The sequence below is a fragment of the Castor canadensis genome, chromosome 6 (assembly GCF_047511655.1).
Source record: "Castor canadensis chromosome 6, mCasCan1.hap1v2, whole genome shotgun sequence".
NCBI classification, from domain to species: Eukaryota; Metazoa; Chordata; class Mammalia; order Rodentia; family Castoridae; genus Castor; species Castor canadensis.
Window position 1 is genome coordinate 35,422,977 of NC_133391.1, and position 19,481 is coordinate 35,442,457.

General features: G+C 44.1%; 1 protein-coding gene across 2 annotated transcripts; it reads left to right on the forward strand.

Moving 5' to 3' along the window:
* The first annotated feature begins 61 nt into the window (after nucleotides 1–61).
* Foxj2 (forkhead box J2) lies at nucleotides 62–19,373 on the forward strand. 2 transcript variants are annotated; one of them, XM_074076120.1, is made up of 12 exons: nucleotides 62–199; nucleotides 2,801–5,919; nucleotides 6,154–6,500; nucleotides 7,832–7,906; nucleotides 9,139–9,207; nucleotides 9,384–9,524; nucleotides 10,022–10,220; nucleotides 12,782–13,198; nucleotides 13,625–13,726; nucleotides 14,282–14,491; nucleotides 14,833–14,931; nucleotides 16,626–19,373. In XM_074076120.1, exons 3-12 carry the CDS (start codon nucleotides 6,168–6,170, stop codon nucleotides 16,712–16,714), a joined length of 1,734 nt encoding a protein of 577 aa, XP_073932221.1. In that variant the 5' UTR covers nucleotides 62–199; nucleotides 2,801–5,919; nucleotides 6,154–6,167; the 3' UTR covers nucleotides 16,715–19,373. The 2 variants fall into 2 exon arrangements, with proteins under 2 accessions (XP_073932221.1, XP_020014921.1); XM_020159332.2 differs by lacking the exon at nucleotides 2,801–5,919 and having other exon boundaries at nucleotides 67–199.
* Nucleotides 19,374–19,481: the final 108 nt, after the last annotated feature.

The following is a 19,481-nucleotide window of genomic DNA, read 5'->3' on the forward strand; positions in this document are numbered from 1 at the left end:
CCTCCCCCTCCTCCTGCTCCCTCGGCTCCTCATCTTCAGGAGACCCAGTTCCCCTCTCCAGCTTGGGAGGTTCAGCCAAGCACAGGAAGAGGCACTGAGGATGAGACTGGTCATCAGCCTCTGAAGAGGGGAGTCCCTCCAACCCCAAACTCCTGTACCGGGTGGTTTCCTCCCTTTGCGGGGGGAACCTCAGAGACAGGTTAGTGCTTTCTTCCATCTTCTCTTGGCACCAATTGGGGACAGGGGGCTGAACCGGTGGATCTCTCTGGGAAATGTGTTCTGAAGGAACTTCTGGGTTGGAACTGAACATCTTGCTGCTAATGGGTCTCCTAATGTTTGGGGAGTAGAGGGATGGGATTTATTTGAAATTCCTAGGGAAGTGGATGTTTCCATACTGAAGACAAAGGGATAACAGGCAACAGGTGCTGTGTAATCACAATACAACCCAATTAGATCCCATAGCACCATCTATTCTTGGGCCTTTTTACCTGAAGAATGGACTCTCTCACCCAAGTCATGGTGGCTTTCATGTCTTGGCCTTGTCTAGGACATGCCTAGGTTGCTAATGTCCGCCAGAGGTGTTCTTTCCAACCCACGGGGGATTACTGCTTCCCTGATAAGCAAGAGAAACAGTCTATTCCCACTCCTCTATCTTGGATCCCAAGAGACCTCTTCTGACATTCCCAGTCCTGTTTGGATGTATGTTTCTCCCCATAAAATCCAAAGGGGAATGTGAATTCCACGTGTCCTGAGGTGAAAAGAGGAGAGTGTGCAAGAGATGAAGTTCTTTTTAAATATTGGATGTATCCCAACCCTCACCTGCCACCTCCTATCCTTCCCTGATGGTTCCTCAGGGAAAATCAAATCCTGGATAGGAAGAGAAGAGAGTTGCTGTTTTCCCTCCTTCCAGTCTTCCATCTGAATAAGTTGACCACCAGAGAGACCTCAGAGGAGTCATTAGAGTTTCCTTCCAGAAAAGCACCTGATAGTCTCATGCTCTCCCTTCTGTGTCTTGTTCAGTTCTGGTCCCTGAAACATTGTGTTGAAATTTTCCCTCATAAGGTAGGCAATCATCAAAGTCTAGAATCTTCAGAAAAAGCAGGGAAAAAGGTGCCAGGAAATTTTTCTGGCTGAGCCTGCACTATTTCTAATAGTGCTCTGACTTTTAACCTGAGGTCACTAGCTGGGTGCCTGCTTTCCTGCCTAGCCATTGGAGGATAGCTTATGCCCCTATCTGCTGTAAGAGGTATTATACCTTACGGCAAGGCCACGTGAGAGGCCCTTGGGCTTTCATGTTTCCTCCTCTCTCTGTGTGGGCCCAAGTCCCTAAGTATGTCCACTTGGTCCGGAAGATATGTTAGTGACAGTATATGAGACTATCCACAGGTTTGGATGGCTGTGCTGTGGAACAACGTGTGTGTTTCTTAATTCAGGTGAGTGTGACACTATTGCCATGGTGTTTTGAGTATGTGTGTGGAGTCAGGTATATATATGTGCTTTTCGGACTTTACTCTGAAAATCTAGATTGTGTTTCTGGTAGGCCTGTAGGAATAGGTGACCTTCTGAACGACCTGGAGAAGGTGTGAGTGAGGATGCCCAGCTGGGAAGAAAGTTTGGTGCTCTCATGACTGACTACACTGCAGTCATCCCATGCAGCAGGGCAACCCAGTCCCAGGTTGGGACCACTTCTTGGACTTCTGAGAGAGCTCCATTGCTGATACCTTTAGTCCCAAAAGGATGAGAGGATGAGCACCCTTGACTCCTCTTTCTAGAACTGCCTTCCCTACTTTTTAAAAAGAATTCTCTGGTGTAACAGCAGTCTTGCTTACAAAGCACTTTACCAGATGCTGGAGTACAACTTCTGAATGGTTTAGGGCAAACTGTATGATAACAGCTCCAGGTACATCATTGCTATAGAGTTTAACTTGCCTGGCTTACACCACATTTCCTTAATGCTTTGACCTCTCAGGAATCAATATATGGGACTGGATTAACTGTGATTTAAAAGAGTGCTATTTTTCCAGAACATGTCTTATGACTACATCTGATTCTTCTAGAAAGATAAGAGATGGTATTTTCCCCATTCTTTCATCCTTGGAGTTAATCAGTCCTGGGGTGATATGATCTTCAGAGGAAAAGTTTGAGATTCTGACCTCATGACAACTATTGCTGACTCAGTGCAGGCTTGATACTTCCAGTCTTGCCTCTATGGTCTGTCAGTTTTCTAATTTTAATTTCTACTATTCTCTCTCTCTTTTTTTTTTCTTGGTGCTATGGATTGAACCCATGGCCTCACACACATGCTAAGCACACACTTTACCACTGAGCTGTACCCACTGCCCACTGATATTCTTTTTTCCTTAATCAAAAATAATAGCTAGACTTACTAAGTAATAGATAGCACTAAGTACTTTAAAAATACTAACTTAAGATAAGCCTCATGACAACCATTGTAGGAACAGTTATCACCTCTGTTTTACAGAGAAAGAAACTAAGGCACAGAGAGGTTAAGTGACTTGCCTGTCATTGGACAGCCAGTAGGTATTGGAACTGGGATTGGAACCCAAGAAGCCTGACTGATCATGAGGTATACTCAGCCACCGGTCTATTTGTTTCGATATTATGAACAGGGCAGGAAGTTAATCATGTTTTAGTACCTAACTTTTGGACCTTACTGAGAATTACTACTAGCCATCCAGAAAAAAATGGGAAGAAAACAGTTCCGATTATTTTGGATCTTCCGTGATTAGTCTTTCACTCCTACAGAATGTCCTTCTGTTTTTCTCTGCCTTTTCCCCAGGGCTACAGTCTTCATTAGACATCCTGTGGATGTGATGGAGCTTGTCCTTTGGCTGCCTTTCCCAGGTTCTGTGGGTATTTCCTTTCAGTCTTCCAGTGTGTAGAGAAGAATGTGGCCTGACTCAGGTTCTGCCTGAGCCCAGTGGCACAAGGCCCACCTGGAGAAGAGGTCTGGGTAACTAGGTTGGTTGGACTGAGAAATGGAACTACCTCTTGTTTGCTTTTCTATTAATAGCCCTGTACACTCGCCTCCTGCCATTATTTTGGGGAGCATGGAATGTGTGGCAGCCACAAGCTCATGAAGCTTCATTCCCTTCCCTCCAGGGATGAAGCTTTGGCAAAGTTTATGACTTTATCTCTTTTACTGAAGGGGGAAACTGAGGCATGAAGACTTCATCAGGGAGCATGGGATGGTTAGGGACACTTAGTGAGTCAGTGTCAGCACGGGGAATAGAACTAAGGAACCTCAGTCTGGGCTGCCACTCGAGAATGGGGAAGTGAAGGGGGTGAGGAAGTGGGACGGGTTAAAGGGGAGTGGGGCTGGAAGACCAGCAGGACCAGACCCTGCAAGCTTCATCTAGCTGGTAGGGTTGGAATGTGTTCTGAGTGCTGAGTGTTCTATCTGGAGGGCTGACTGGGAGGGGACTGGAGAAAGTAACTTTAACCTCAGTGTCCTGACCTGGTGCTGGGGTAAGGGTAAGGAAGGGCATAGAACATTAGTAAGGGGCTGAGAGTGTTGCTCTTTCAGGAATTTGCCATGATTGGCATGTGCCAGATGGGTTCTGTAAATCCTCTAAGCACTTTCAACTTGTCATCATGCTTTTGTTCAGTGTTGAGAATTTCAGATGAAATTTCAACTGCAGGTCTCTTTGCTCTGGAGATGAGGCTTCCTAGGGATCTTTAGCAGAAGATAATAGGGCATAGGGACCTGAGTGTGGTGGTGTGTCTTTAGTTCCAACTACTTGAAAGGCTGAGGTAGGAGGATTGCTTGAGTCCAGGAGTTTGAGGCAAGCCTGGGCAACATAACCAGACTTGAGAGAGAGAGGGAAAGAGAGAGGAGTGGGGGGAGAGAGAGAGAGAGAAAGAAAGAGAGAGAAACTAGGGGGTAAAACTTCTGTGCAGACCTCCTTCTAGGGAGCACTCTGTACATTGAGAACCTATTTGTTGGCATGTTACTGTTGAGTTGGGAGAACTCAGCTAATGGGCAGATATTGTCCAAACACCCTGCTATTATAGCCCACAGGCTGGGGTGTTTGGACTTAGCAAAGTGCTAGAAGGTGTGTGACTTCCTGGAATGATTAAGTGTTCCCATTGTTTTTCAAGTTTCCATGGTTTGGGGCAAGATGGTGGTGCTAGGGGATGAAAAGAAGATGAAGGAGGCGAATATGACCAAAGTATGTTATCTGCATATATGGAAATATCACAAAGAAACCTCTACATTGTACTATTAATATGCCCTAATAAAATATGGGGGAAAAAAAGAAACGGAGGAAGGTGGGGAGCTAAGGATAAAGGGGAAACCTTTCATGATGCTGTTTTCATGCCTCCCATCCACCTCCCCCCCCCTTTTTTTGTTTTCCTATTTTGGGTTGCAGTTAGGTCTTTTGCTGCCCAGGTCCAAGGCACTACTGTGCTTCCTTCAGTCTTGTGGACTGGACATGTTGCTGGTTAGGAGCACAGGGCTGTGTACTTGTGTGTACAGGCAGATTGCGTGGGTGGGAAGTAGGGGGAAGAGGAGACTGAGTGAGAATGCAGAGTGCTAAGTGTTGACACAGAAGAATTGCAATTTAGGAAAGAGTGAGAGCCTGAAAGTTGTGTTGGGGTCAGAAGAGAGGGGGAGAGGGTCCTATCTGGGATTGAGCTTTGACTTGCACAGTGTGCAGATCTGTGTATACTTTTATGCATATGCCCATGCATCCTTCTAACTGTGGATTTAGACATCACCTCCATTACATGTTTCTGACCAGGATTCCGAACTCTGAGGTATTCTACCTCTGGCTTTTCCAGACCAATGTCCTGGTGGGACAGAGGAAGCAATGAGAGGTGGAATCTGGCAGCTGTGCAGGCACGAACCTGTTAGGCAGCAAGTGCTTAGGGGTTTGCTGGCATCGGCTCTAAGGGAGTGCCAGATGGCTACCTAGTGGTTCCAGCCAGTCTTTCTAGACCCTGCAGTACAGACAGCACCCCTGATTCTTTGCCATCCCCCCCATCAAGATGTCACTAGGTACACCTCTCTGTCGGCAAGAGCGTCCTGGCAGTGTGGTTGGCAGAAAGGCGTGCAAACATCAGGCGTGGGCGGTCTGGCAGCTCTAGGAGTTTGCATGGAGGTGCAGAGAGCCTGCGTGCCTGGAAGGAAGGAGGGAGGAGGAGGGTGGGAAGGGGAGCCAGCTCTTAGCCCCAGAGTGGCTATTTTTAGCCAGGCTATCTGATTGTTACCAGTTTGCACACAGCTGGGTGTTTCCCTGGCTCTGTGAAGCCCAGCAAACTGAGAGGTGGGAGGTCCTTGCTGATGACTTCTTCCTGGTATTGGTGTCTGTGGGCGGGAGCATGCAAGGGGTAGCTTTACAGGTGCAAGGGCAGCAGTGTACTCAGGATCTGTGTCTTCTGTGTGTGACTTTGTGCTGTGTTGGTAATGTATGCTGTATATCTAATGATGATCTCTGTAGGTACTCCAGTGTTCATGTGTCATTCTTATGTTTGTCCTATGCTGGTTGTTGTATAATTTGTGCTTAGGAGATGTCAGCATGCCTCGTAAGCACATGTGTGGGACAAAAATGAATGTTCATAAGGTATCTAATGTTTTCAGATTAGATATAAAAGTGTTGATGTGTGTTTTCTTAGTAGATGTTTGTGTTTACTCAGACTGTTTTTACCTGTGTATTTGTGCTTTGTACCTATGGATGTTGGATGTAAATATACAAGTGCCACATAATTGGAGAATGGACTTTAGCTAATTTTACCTGTTAGGTGGGTTCTTCTTCTTCTTCTTCTTCTTTTGAATTATTACTGCAGAATTTTAAAATATTATGTTGTGGGGCTGTAAGTAAGGAGAATTGGTGTGAGGCTTCATCACAGGTCCTGCCTGAAGGGAGAGGCCTTTTGGCCACGCTCTACTGTAGGGTAAGTAGCAGTGAACATCTGATAGATTGGTGAAGTATGTGCTTGGGAGTTTTGGGATCACTGAATGAGAGCCATCTTAGAAGAAGATGGGGATCCCTCTGGAAGTGCTGGGGATCAAACCCATAGTATGGGAATTGTAGTGGAAGAAACTACTTACCTTCTTCCCCTTCTTGTCCTAGTAACCAGGAGTAACACTCATTTACCTTCCTTCTTGCTTTGCCCTCTTTTCTGCAGAGCCCAGAAATACCATGGCCTCTGACCTAGAGAGTAGCCTTACTTCCATAGATTGGCTCCCCCAGCTGACTCTCCGAGCTACCATTGAGAAGCTTGGGAGTGCCTCCCAGGCTGGACCTCAAGGGGGCAGCCGCAAGTGTTCCCCAGGCTCACCCACAGACCCTAATGCCACCCTGAGCAAAGATGAGGCAGCAGTCCACCAGGATGGCAAGCCACGATACAGCTACGCCACTCTCATCACCTATGCCATCAACTCCTCCCCAGCCAAGAAGATGACCCTCAGCGAGATCTACCGCTGGATCTGCGATAACTTCCCCTATTACAAGAATGCTGGCATTGGTTGGAAGGTGGGACCGCTTCTACAACCTAGATTTACTTTTAGCCTTCAACACCCTTTTTCTCTACTTTTGTTTTGTCCTGTCATCTGGTCCAGTTCACTCTAGTTGTCTCAGACATGTGTAAACTTAAAATCTCATGTCTTCTACCCTCTACTTTGTATTTATTTTTTATTTTTGAGTTGAGCACCCTTCATAAGATGTATCAGGGAAACTCCACTGAAGCCAAGCCAGTAAGTATAGTTATGAGGATGACAGGGTGCTGTTGCTCATCATATCCTCTTATCTTCTTATTCCTCAGAAAGGACACTCACAGGGCTGAGATCCAGCTTAGTAAGTCTGAGTTCAAACCTGAGTTTTTTTTACTGCCAAAAAAAAAAAAAACGACATTCATTTCACAACTATTTCTTGCCCCTCTGCTATGATCAAGTTACTGAGCAAGGCATGGCTCAGTGACTTAAATTTTGAAGTAGGAAACCCATCACATTTACATAGCTTCATTGCACATAGTCATCATCTTTTGAAAATTTTGTATACCAAGAAAAAATAACTATAATTAGGTCCTTTACCAACAGCTGGTTCACCAAGCAAGTAATGAAAGGTTAAGTTGTTTGGCAAGAGATGAAGAAAGACAGGACCCCTCTTCTAAGCAAAGAAGGGAGGCTGATGGTCTAATCTTTTGGAGCAGCATCTCAGTTGCTAATTGTTGAGTAGGAATGGGAATTTAATGTAGTTTTTTCACTCTATAAATCACTAGTTGACATAAACCAGAGGATGAACTGAAGATTATTTGAAAGCATTCAGTTTTCCCCTTTTAAATCCATCCCTGCTAGACTACAATTCCCAACACCACCCAACGCATACACACACATATTTTTTTTCTTTCCTCTGGATGTGACCATTCTGTGGGCTATTGAGAAAATGAAGGTGGTCTGTGACTTTCTTTCACTCTTGATTTATGCTGTATTCTAATCTATATAAATAGTTTAAAAACATTGTTCTTTCTTTTGCTATCAGTAGACTGGACTGAGGAACTAGGGAGATGTGATTTTGAGGCATTTATGTATCTGTTGTAAACTGGGTGGAAAGATTGAAAAACTATATAATCAGCTCTTCAGAAGTACCTGGTGGTCAAATGGATAGCCATCACCTGTCGTCAGTTTGAGTTTTACATTTTTCTTATCCCATTGCTCTTGCTTTCTAGTGTAGTTAAGAGGTGTTAAATTTTCCCTGAAACTTGAACTGTTTTGTGTATCATTTTCTTTTGTGAACACAAAAGTGTCCTATTGGTAAGTTTTCTGCTTTGCACAATGCTCACATCTAACTTGCTTCTCCTTTCCCAGAATTCCATTCGGCACAACCTTTCTCTCAACAAGTGTTTCCGGAAGGTGCCCAGACCTCGAGATGACCCTGGGAAGGTGAGACACTGCTGTAGGGAGGAGCAGGAAGGAGAGTGAAGTACTTGATGGCCCAGAGTCCTGTGGCTGTTTTAATTACCCAGAAGAGGAAATCATGTTAATTAGAGAAGCATCGTTATTTTTCCTCAAAGGAAGATTGGTTGTCAAGCTTATGGGCACCCACTACAGTAGGTGACTAAGGAAGATTATGACATTATGAAATCTGTTTTTTTTTTAAATAGAAATGTTTATGGTAAAGTTGACTTTGAGGTCCCCTTTCTTTTGTGTGACACTCTTTTCTAGAGCAATTTCTTTTTCTTTTGGTGGTGCTGGGGCTTGAACTTAGGGCTTTGTGCTTGCTAGGCAGGTGCTTTACCACTTGAGTTGATCCTCTAGCCCGCTATGCACTCTTTCTTCTAGATGTGAAAGGTTGACTTAATAGCATTTATAACAACTTTTCTGTACTAAAATCTCTGGATTTTACCTTCATAAGGAAGGGTGGAACATTCTTACCATTTCACAGATGTGGATGCTAAACTCAGGTCATAAGAGAAGGCAAGGGCTGTCTCTGGACATTTTCAGCTCTTTGAATTAAATACCACTGTTCTACCTCTTCAGAATAATTGAGGCCTGTGTTCGGACCACAGAAGTACCTCTGCATACTCAGTTAACTTTTAGGACAAATTTACTACTCAGTAAAACCCAGAATAGGATGATCCTGGGTTGGTTTTTTTTTTTTTTTTTTTGGTTCTGGCAGTTGAACTCAGGGCCTTATATATGCTCAGCAAGTGCTCTACCACTAAGTTACACCTTCAGTCTAGCCCTGTTTCTTTTATGTTTGTTTTTGTTTTTTGGTACTGAGATTTGAACTCGGGGCTTCAGGCTGCTAGGCAGGTGCTCTACTACTTGAGCCATGTCTCCAGCCCTTTCTACCCTGGTTATTTCAGAGATTGCAATCCTCCTGTTTATGTTTGCTGCCACAGCTGGGATGACAGGCATATATCACTATGTCCAGTACTGGTTGAGATGGGGGGGAGGGGCTCATGAACTTTTTGCCTGGGCTGGCCGGGAACAATGATTTTTAATCCCAAGTGGCTAGGATTATAGACATGAGCTATTGGCTCCTAGCTACCAGCCCTGTTTCTTAACATGACTATTGTCCTATGTGAAAATTATGCAAATACCTGTTTCCAAAGGTGGGAACTTCTATAGGTAACGATTTTGTTCTCAGTAGGGATGGGTTTTTCTTCCAGGGCTCTTATTGGACAATTGACACCTGCCCTGACATTTCCCGAAAGAGAAGACACCCTCCCGATGATGATGTAAGTTCCCCCTTCATGGGCAGATGTCATTTCTGAGCCTGTTGCTCCTTCCATATCTTTCTGGGCTATTCGATCCTTTCCATGGTGAAGGTAGAACAGCAGCAGAGGGGAAACTGCAGGTCTTTAGAGGATATTTCACCTCTGCTTATAGATTGCTCTTCTGTCACAATCTCCAGCTATCCCAAGACTCACCAGAACAGGAGGCAAGCAAGAGTCCTCGGGGAGGTCTTCCAGGGAGTGGAGAAGCTTCGCTGCCTCCTGAGGGAAATCCTCAGATGACACTTCAGAGCCCCACATCGATGGCCAGCTATGGCCAGGTAAGAAGCAGAGGGCACAGGGGCCAGGGGAATGGTTGATTGGCTGGATGGTTCAGTGGGTTCAGACACTTTTCTGCTGAATGTCTGTGATATGTTAGGCAGATAGATAAGTTGGGGAAGAAGGGGAAAGCAGAAGAGAGAAACTCAGAGAGAAAGAGCAAGAAGGAAGGGGTGGGAGAAGGGAGGAGGGAGAGAGGAAAGGAATAAGGTATCAAGAAAATTCAGGAAAAAGTGGAGAGAAGAGGAGAGAGGGAGCCAAAAAAGCTATAGTAGGGAAAGAGGGCATGGTTGTAACATAGGGAAAGGGCACTTAAAGAAGAAATAGAGAATGATAGGAGAGAGACTAGATTCAAGCTACAACTGGTGAGAAAAGGAGAAGCTGAAGCTGTGTCATTGAGCAATTGGAAGAGGATGAAGAGGACAGGCAGGAGAGCTGAAGTGTTGTACTAGTCCTTTAGGTGGTACATGGGTCAAGACTTTCTTACCTGTTCTTACAGGGCACAGGTTCTGTGGATGGTGGAGCAGTGGCAGCTGGGGCTCCAGGCCGAGAAAGTGCTGACGGTCCCCCCCCACTCTATAGCACCAACCATGACTTCAAATTCTCCTACTCAGAGATCAACTTTCAGGATCTAAGCTGGTCCTTCCGCAACCTGTACAAATCCATGCTAGAGAAGTCCTCTTCCTCTTCACAGCATGGTGAGTCTGGAACTGGGATGGTTTGTGGACATCCTTATATTTTTGAATAAGTGGTGAAATTCTCTTCTCTCTCTCTTATTTCTAACTTTTAACACATGAAGATGTTGGTCAGAGGAAACATGGATTAAAACTGTTTGGAGTTGAACAGCTGTTTCAGGAGGCTAGCTGGGGTATTAGCTTCAGAAAATGACTTGGAGGATTGCCCCATCTAGCACCAACCGTAGTGATTTTATGGCCACAAGCAACTCATTTAGAGGATGACCACTAGGGGACAGCAGTAGTGCCTCTTTCCTCTTGTGTGTGTGTGTGTGTGTGTGTGTGTGTGTGTGTGTGTGTGTGTGTGTGTGTGTGTGTGTGTGTGTGTGGTGTGTGTGTGTGTGTGTGTGTGTTGTGTGTGTGTGTGTGTGTGTGTGTGTGGTGTGTGTGTGTGTGTGGTGTGTGTGTGTGTGTGTGTGTGTGTGTGGTGTGTGTGTGTGTGTGTGTGTGTGTGTGTGTGTGTGTGTGTATTGTGGTACCAGGGTTTGAACTCAGGGTCTACACCTTGAGCCACGTGACCAGCCCTTTTTTCTGATGGGTTTTTTGGAGATAGGGTCTCAGAACTATTTGCCTCAGCTGGCTTCTAACCACAATCCTCTGATCTCTGCCTCCTGAGTAGCTAGGATTACAGGTATGAGCAACTAGTGCCTGGCTCTTTCATGTATTTATATTTATGTTTGTATTGTGAAAAATTTCAAACAGATGCCAAAGTAGAGTGAACAGTACAATAAACCCCTGTTTCCATCACCCAACATTAACAGTTGGTAGTATTTTGTTAAGCTTGTTTTATTTACCACCAAGCTTCTTTTGAAGTTGGAGTAATCTAATGCAGTTCCCAGACAGGATGCCCTTCTACCAATAAATACAATTTCAATGAGCATCATTAGATGCTTTCCTTTAACCATCTACCATACCATTATCACTCCTCACACATTTAGTAATACTTTCTTAATATCAGCTAGTATCTGTTCATTTGCAAATTTCCCTAATTATGTGAGAATGACTGAAAGTCTTCGAAGGTCCCTCAAGAGACAGTCTGGTTCAGCCCTCTGCAGTTCCTATATTTGTTAAAAAGAAATTACAGAGGGTTGAGGGTAAGAGTTCAGTGAGGTATCAGAACTTCTTGTTCTGTGCACTGACCTTTGTAGGTAGAAAAGACTGAACATAATGGTAAAAACTGGGCAAAAGTCACTTTTGGAAAATACAATATATTAATTGTCATAACTTTTGTTTTTGAGATAGGGTCTCATTATGTAGTCCAGGCTAGCCTGGGACTCACTATCCTCTTGCTTCAACCTCCTGAGGTGTGTGCCACCACACCCAGATATTAATTTCTTCTTTTACATCCCAGGAAATCAACATCTCAAGTGTGTTCCAAGATAGTAGCATTTGCTTAAAAAATTAATCCAACTTAGGTGGTTGGTTGTTTGGAGATAGGGAACCTGAAAAGACTGTCAGAAATAAAGAAGTAAGATTGAGTGGAGTAAGGACACAGAATATTCACTCAAGCTTAATTGTGACTGATAGATCTCTCCTGATCAGTCTGTTTGAGAACTTAATCTGTCACTATTCCTTTTCTCATTAAACCTTTGTTTGTTGGTGGTGAATACAAGAGGCAGAAATAAGCCAGGCACCAGTGGCTCACACCTGTAATCCTAGCTACTTGGGGGGCTGAGATCAGGAAGATCACAGCTTGAGGCCAGCCTGGGCAAATAGTTTGCGAGACCCCCATCTCCAAAATAATTAAAGCAAAATGGATTGGAGGTATGTTTCAAGCCATTGAGCACCTGCTTTGCAAACATGAAGCCTTGAATTCAAACCCCAGTCCCACCAAAAGAAAAAAAAGGCAGAAATAGTAGTGGTATACAGAGACAATAAGGAAGAGAAAAGAATAAATTCCCAACAACTTTGTTTTATTTGTAATTTAATTTTAAAATTTCACCTGCTGTCTGATTTCTTTTCCTTCCTTCCTTCCTTTTTTCCTTCTTTCCTTCCCTCCTTCCTTCCTTCCTTTATTCCTTCCTTCTTTCTTTCCTTCTTTCTTTCCTTTCTTCCTTCCTTCCTTCCTTCCCCTCTTCCTCTCTCCCTTCCTCTTCCTCTCTCTCTCTGTTTCTCCTCCTCCTCCTCCCTTTCTTCTTTGTCTTCATCATACTGGGGATACTAACCAGTCCTTAGAAATGCTAGACAAGTGCTGTACCACTCAAACATACTCCCAGCCCCTAATTTGTGAAACTGTGATTCCAGGCCTATACCAAAATTCCCAAAAAGCAGCATAAAAGGTTCACACTGACCTTATCATTAAAATTTCAGTGGTCACCACAATGTCAAGGCCTTCCTCTAACCCAACTGCTTTCTGGTCTGTTATCTACCAGGAGGTTCGTGGGAATCCTTGCTGTCACAGAGCCCTCTTATCCTTTTAACTTTACAGTTTCATCTGAGGTCTCCTATCTTTCTACCCATAGAAAATTCCAGTTAGTGAAGTTGCATTGCCTGAGTCACTTGCCTGCTTCCTCCTCACCCTGCAGGCTTTTCGTCTCTCCTGGGCGACATGCCTCCCTCTAACAACTACTACATGTACCAGCAGCAGCAGCCACCTCCACCTCAGCAGCAGCAACAGCAGCAGCAACCACCACCACAGCCACAGCCACCTCCCCAACAATCACAGCCACAACAGCAGCAGGCATCAGCTCAGGGCCCCTCAACTGTAGCGGGTGCCCCTCCACTGCATACTCCAAGCCCTGATGGTTGTACCCCACAAGGAGGAAAGCAAGCTGGTGCTGAAGGCTATGGGCCCCCCACTGTGATGGCCATGCACCCCCCTCCACTGCAGCATGGAGGCTACCACCCTCATCAGCACCATCCCCATTCCCACCCTGCCCAGCAGCCACCACCACCACAGCAGCAGGCACAAGGCCAGGCCCCCATCAACAGCACTGGCTTTGGTGAGTAAGGAGGGTGCAGAAAAAGCCAACAAGAGGGTGAGTGAGCCCTTTCTTGTGACTGCTCTGGAGATGCAGTTGATTTTGTCATTATGAATGTATCTTTTAGCCTCAGTCCCAGAGAGCTCATCTGAATGAATGGAAGTTGCAACCTAGAGCTCAATGTTGTGGAAGATTTGGGGACTGAGGACCTCATTGTTTCTCCTCCATATCTGTGGATAAATGAGGATTGTTTTGTGTATTCTGCCTATGAGCTGGACTGTACCTAGAGCACAGGTAGCTTTACCAGTCCTAAGTCGCTAGGGAAGGAGAGTCCAAAACTGCCTTGTTAATGCAACTCATAGCCTGTGTATGTGCAGGAATCTTCTGTGTGGTCAGCCTCATGTCAGCTGACTGCTCTTTCACTTTATCTCACTTTCCTCTTCACAGCCTTTCCTCCGGACTGGTGCTCCAATATTGACTCCCTAAAGGAAAGCTTCAAGATGGTGAACCGGCTCAACTGGTCCAGCATTGAACAGTCGCAGTTCTCAGGTCAGTGTAAAGGGATGATGTCTGGAGGGAAGAGAAGGGTACGTTGTGAGTGGGAAAACTGCAAGAACCAGATGGGATAGTTCAGTGAAGTTTAGAGTTTAAGGATTTCATTGCTTCTTGATATTACACAAGATGGATAATATTAAGTATTTTCAACTTAACGCAAATTAATTTTTTGTCTTAATTCAAAAAATGGCAATGCTTTATTCTAGTCACTTTTGTCTTAGAAGAACGCTCTTGGGAACTTAGAAACTCTGGGCCATTGTTTTGTAGTTTTGTCAACACTTTATGACAGTGTCATCATAGCTAATTCATTTAGTTGCTTTAAAAGTTTGTATTCATCAATATGATGAAAATTTTAGTGAGAATTTAGCAAAGAACAAGTAGAATGGGAATTTGAAAAGGGAGAGTTCTAAAAGGTGTAAATTATTCTTGTTAATGCATGTTATCGGTGGTGTTGACTGATGATGTGGGTGGATGGTGAAATGGGGATGGCTTGGGTAGAGGCTTTGGTGCCTCTGCCAGGTTTAGCATTGCTTGCTTCCTTGTCTGTAGAACTGATGGAGAGTCTACGACAGGCAGAGCAGAAGAACTGGACCCTCGACCAGCATCACATCGCCAACCTGTGTGACTCCCTCAACCACTTCCTAACTCAGACGGGTCACATGCCCCCCCAGGGGGGCTCCCACCGGCCACCAGCCCCTGCTCGTATTGCTGACTCCTGTGCCCTCACCAGTGGAAAACAAGAGCCAGCCATGAACCAAGGTACTGCACAAAACCAGTCACCAAAGAGGTGGAGACTGTGATGGAAAGGAGGAGTGGGAGAAAGGCAATAGAGAAATGAGAGAAACCGTTTTTTGGGCATGGTTCTATATTTGTTATTCTCCTGTCTTTGATATTTCACAATCCCTAGTACCCATCCCTTTTTATCCTAAGAGGTGAGGACTGATAGGTTTTGCAGAAAGCCTTCCTGTCTGCAGGAGCTATAAAATAAGACAGGGAAAGGAGAAAGACATTGTTGGGGAGGAAGGGCACATTTTTTTTCCTTCCTGCCTTGTTGAGTACAACAATCCTCCACTCAAGTAACTCTTGTCTTGCTTTGGCAGTGAACTCTTATGGGCACCCCCAAGCCCCCCACCTCTACTCTGGCCCATCACCAATGTACCCAATTCCCACCCAGGACTCATCAGGATACAATCGCCCAGGTAAGAGAAGGGGAGTATATTTCAAGACCAGACAGCACCCCTTTCCCCTATCAGTTGTTTCTTCCTTTGGTTCCCAGCTTGCCCTTCCTCCTGCACCTGTTAGAAAGGCCTTAATTATACTGATTTCCCAGGCTAGAGGATGGGTGTGGGTTACCTGCTAGGGAGGTATATATCAGGAGATGGAAAAAGGCAGATTTAAGCTGGGTGTGGATGGCTCACACTTGTAATCCTACTACTTGGGAGGCCGAGATCAGGAGGATGGTGGTTCTAGGCCAGCCTAGGGAAATAGTTCAAGAGACCCCCATCCCCAAAATGACCAGCGCAAAATGATCTGGAAGTGTGACTCAAGTGGAGTGTCTGCTTTGCAAGTACAAAACCCTGAGTTCAAACCCCAGTCCACCAAAAAAAAAAAGGCAGATTTATTTAGCTAAATTAATTAATTTTGAGGTGCTCTACCACTGACTTACATCCCTAGCCCTAGATTTATTTTAAAATTAGCTTGTAACTGCAATAGTGATGGGAAGTAAAATTCTAAGTATAAGCAAAAGATAGATAGATACATGGGACATTCATGGAATCTAGGTGGAAGATATTCTTACTTAAGCAAACAAAATGAATTTCTTATACAAACATACCGCTTTGTGCACACGTCCATTTTCCTGTCACCTGGTCACTAGTATCAAGGGTCTGAGATTGAACTCCTTTTTCTGTTGTTGTTTTGTTTTTGTTTTTTTGTGGCACTGAGGATTGTATTCAGGGCCTCATGTATGCTAGGCAAGCACTCTATCACTACGTTACATACCTAGCCTGGGATTGGATTAGACTATCTTTGATGGTGAGGGTAAGGGCAGGGAGAGACACTCAACTGCTATAGAAAGTAAAAATTGAACAGATCTTTCACATTTAGATACATTTTAGAAAAATTACTATTGTCATCCTATCCTAAGTGCTTTGATTTTTTGGGGTGATATCTGACTCTTTGTCCATGTTATAAGTACAAATTTTGGTACAAAATTTACATTCTTTTATCATTATTAAATAGTCTTCAAAAGTATATATATTTTGGCAGTACTGGGGTTTGAACTCAGGGCTTCATGCTTGCGAGGCAAGTGCTCTCCCACTTGAGCCACACCTCCAGCCCTTTTTGCTCTGGTTATTTTGGAGATAGAGTGTATTTTGCACTGGTCAGTCTAGACCATGATCCTCCTATTGGAAGTTTCCTGCCATTGCTGAGATGACAGGTGCACTACCACACCCAGCTTTTTTCCATTGAGATAGGGTCTTGAAAACATTTTTCCTGGACTGGCCTGGAACCATGACTTCAGCCTCCTGCCTAGCTTGATATGACTGGCACATGCCACTGAATCCAGCCTTTGGTTGAGATCTTGAAATGCAATCCTCCCAATCTTAGCCTTCTAAGCAGCTAGGATTGCAGGCATGAGTCATCAGTGCCATGCCATAATTATAATTTTTTAATGGCAGGATAATGTTATATTGTTATGGAACCTAGTTTACTCTAATTTATTTTCTGAGACTCCACTGAAGTGGTGGCCTGCAACGAAAAGAACTCCAGGCTTCTGACAATACCGTCACAAGTCCTTCCTTATGGTATTGTTGGAGCTTAGTGTTCTCCATCCAGATTGGTGGAATAGCTTCTTATCCAGCCTCTTACTCTCTTTCTTTCTTCCTGACAGCACATCATATGGTCCCTCGGCCACCAGTCCCACCTCCAGGTGCCAACGAGGAGATTCCTGATGACTTCGACTGGGACTTGATCACTTAATACGTCATAGAGTATGGACATCAGCCCAGGGCCCGGTGGTGAAGTCTTGCCATGGGGAAAACGCAGCCTGTCCCTCCTCCCGCCTGTATATAAACATATATCTTCTTTTTGTTCTTTCTCTGTCAGAGAAGCCACCTCAAGATGCTGCCGAAGATAATCCCATCTTCCTCGCCTCATTCTTCGCTCTCCCTTCCTGTTTTTCCCTAATTCTTTTATTATTATTCTAATTTTATTATTATTGTTATTATTATTGGTTATATACTGTCCCAAGTCTCCTGCCCTACAACATGGACTGTGTCTTCCCTTTGATAATTTAAAATCATCATGCTGGAAGATGAGGCCATTATAGCTGTAGAGAAGGGTTTCAAATTCTGTTTCACCTTTCTCTCTGAGAAACTCAATGTTGATCTCAGCTTTCAGCTCTAAATTGTTTTCTCTTCCCATCTGTTTCAGGCCAGGATTGAAGAGGCCATATTACCAAGTACAAGGGGTCTAAAACACTGCCTGGCAGCCATGAATTTGCAGGTTTTACTCAATGGTGCTAATTCTGTCTTCTGAACTCTTCTTTGTCCCTTTATACTTCCAATTCTTACTTCTTCTGACAATCCTCATTCACCATTAAGGGTAAGGGTGTTGATGGTGGTGCAGGAGGGTGACAATAAAATCTTAGTGGAACTAGAAACCTGGATTGGGTTGAAGAGAACACTGTGGAGAAGTGATGGACTGTATAAATCAGTTTGAACTTGGGTGTGTGCTGCCTCTCACTTAAGCATCCATTGGCTTATTCCTAGCCCATTCTCTAGGGAAATTAGATTGGTCTTAGGTTGAACTTGCTTCTATGTTAGGGCATGAGGACCACTATTCAGCATAGGTTCAGCTTCTTGGAGATGATTTCAACTTAGCCATTTTGGATTTTAAAAAATAATTCTTTTTGAAAATTTACTGTGTCTCTTACTTGCATTTACAAATTATCCTCCATCACCTTTTCCCATTCAGCAAATATTACTTTGTCCTCTTCTAGTTGGCCCAAATCTTCTACTCATCTTATTTTCTTCCTCCATTTTTTCTGGGACTCTCAAGAAATAAAAAGCAAGCCATTATCACTCTGTGTTTCATCATGTGCTACACATGCTAGGGGAATCTCTTTCCATCTGTCGTAGCGGAAAATCACAGCAGGAGGGTAAGGAGAAGAAAAAGAAGCTGGCACAGACATGGGTCGAGATTTTCATTTATTTAGCTATATAGGCAGATGCTTCTCTTAAAATCCAGATCATTAGGGCCAAACCTTTTGCAATTAGGTCTTTGACAGATGAAAGAAATTGGTGGAGGAGAGCAGATAATCTAGAGGCAAGAGTTGATTGAGGGCCAAGGAGTCGCCCAGATGAAAGTATAGGGATAACTTACCTCCTTTAACAAGGGATGGCTATGAGTATTGCTGCAAAGTTCTTAGCATATATTAAAAGTTAATTGTTGAATTTGAGTTGAGAGGGAAGAACAAGTTTACTTTCATTTTTATTTCACTAAATTTCCCCTTTCTAAAAGCAGCAGGACACAATGTAAGAGTAGACGAGGCCACTCTTTCTATGATTTCTGCTTTTTGATCATGTTTTATTTATCCACAATTTCCAAGATACTGGGCTTTCTACTCTCCTGCTTTTCCCCTCCATCTACCCCTTTCCTTTCTTTGGAAGGGGGGTTATATATGAGAGTTTATTGAAGAAATTCAGTGAGGCTGAAGAAAAGGGGCAAGATAGAGCAGTTAACTAAAGAGCACTTTATTTCTTTGAAACCTTTGTAAGAAAAAAAATGGAGGTATATGAAAGAAATGTGCCCTTCAATACAGTTTTCCACTGTGTTGGAGGATGCTTGGTGGGGTTGAAGTATGACATAATATTTCCCATTGGGGGAAGGAGCATTTCTTTTAGAGGGTGGCAAATCCCTTTGCCCAGTGTCCCTATGCTAGGCATCTCTTCCTTATTCCCTCTATTCAAGGTGCATCCTACTCACAACTTCCCTTCAGTTTTCCCCAAGATTTCTGTTTTACAGAATAACACTCCTCTTTTCTAAACTCCTTTCCAACTCTGATCCATATGGGTTTAGGAAGGATAGGTTAAATCATACACATAAATGCCCCTTGTTCATTGTATCTTGAAAATTAGTCTCATTAAGAATCCTGAAATTTGGGGCCAGGGGCTGGAGATGGGCCACCAGGTCTCCTGAGATTCTAGCTCCCCTCTACCAAACTCAGCCTTGCTAAATGGCACAGGACAAATCTGACCCCCTTTGGGCCTCAGTTCCCCTCCCCTCCATGAAATGCAAAGAATACTACTTTTTCTTGTCGCTCCAGCTTTGCTGGGCATAAAAGTATAGTCGTTGTTGTCTTGGGTGATGTGTGCAAAGTTGCAGGAGCTCACTGCCTACAAGAGGAAATAAGGGAGAGAGCAGAGGAGAGGGACAAAGGAGCAATTATTTGGTATTGATCCACCAATCCCAAACTTCCTCTTCTCAACCCCCATGTTTCTGGTTTGGTGAGTCCTTCACACCACCCATAATGCTTTGCATTGGTGCAGGCTGGGAAAGGGGTGTATGGTCTCACAAGTTGTTGTTGTTGTTTTTTTGCATGCTTTCTTAATAAAAAAAAAAAATGTTTCCAGTTTTATCTTACGGTCTCCAATTTCTTTTAGCCAGGGTAGGAAAAGAGAAATACGAAAACATTTGACTTCTGCTGGCCTTTAACCCCTCTCCCACCTCCCACCACTGGCATTTT

Coding starts and splice junctions, on each gene's coding strand:
- Foxj2 (XM_074076120.1), top strand. CDS start 6,168: ATGGCCTCTGACCTAGAGAGTAGCCTTACTTCCATAGATTGGCTCCCC. Junction 7,907..9,138: donor CTCGAGATGACCCTGGGAAG/GTGAGACACTGC, acceptor TTTTTCTTCCAG/GGCTCTTATTGGACAATTGA. Junction 14,932..16,625: donor ATCAGGATACAATCGCCCAG/GTAAGAGAAGGG, acceptor TCTTCCTGACAG/CACATCATATGGTCCCTCGG.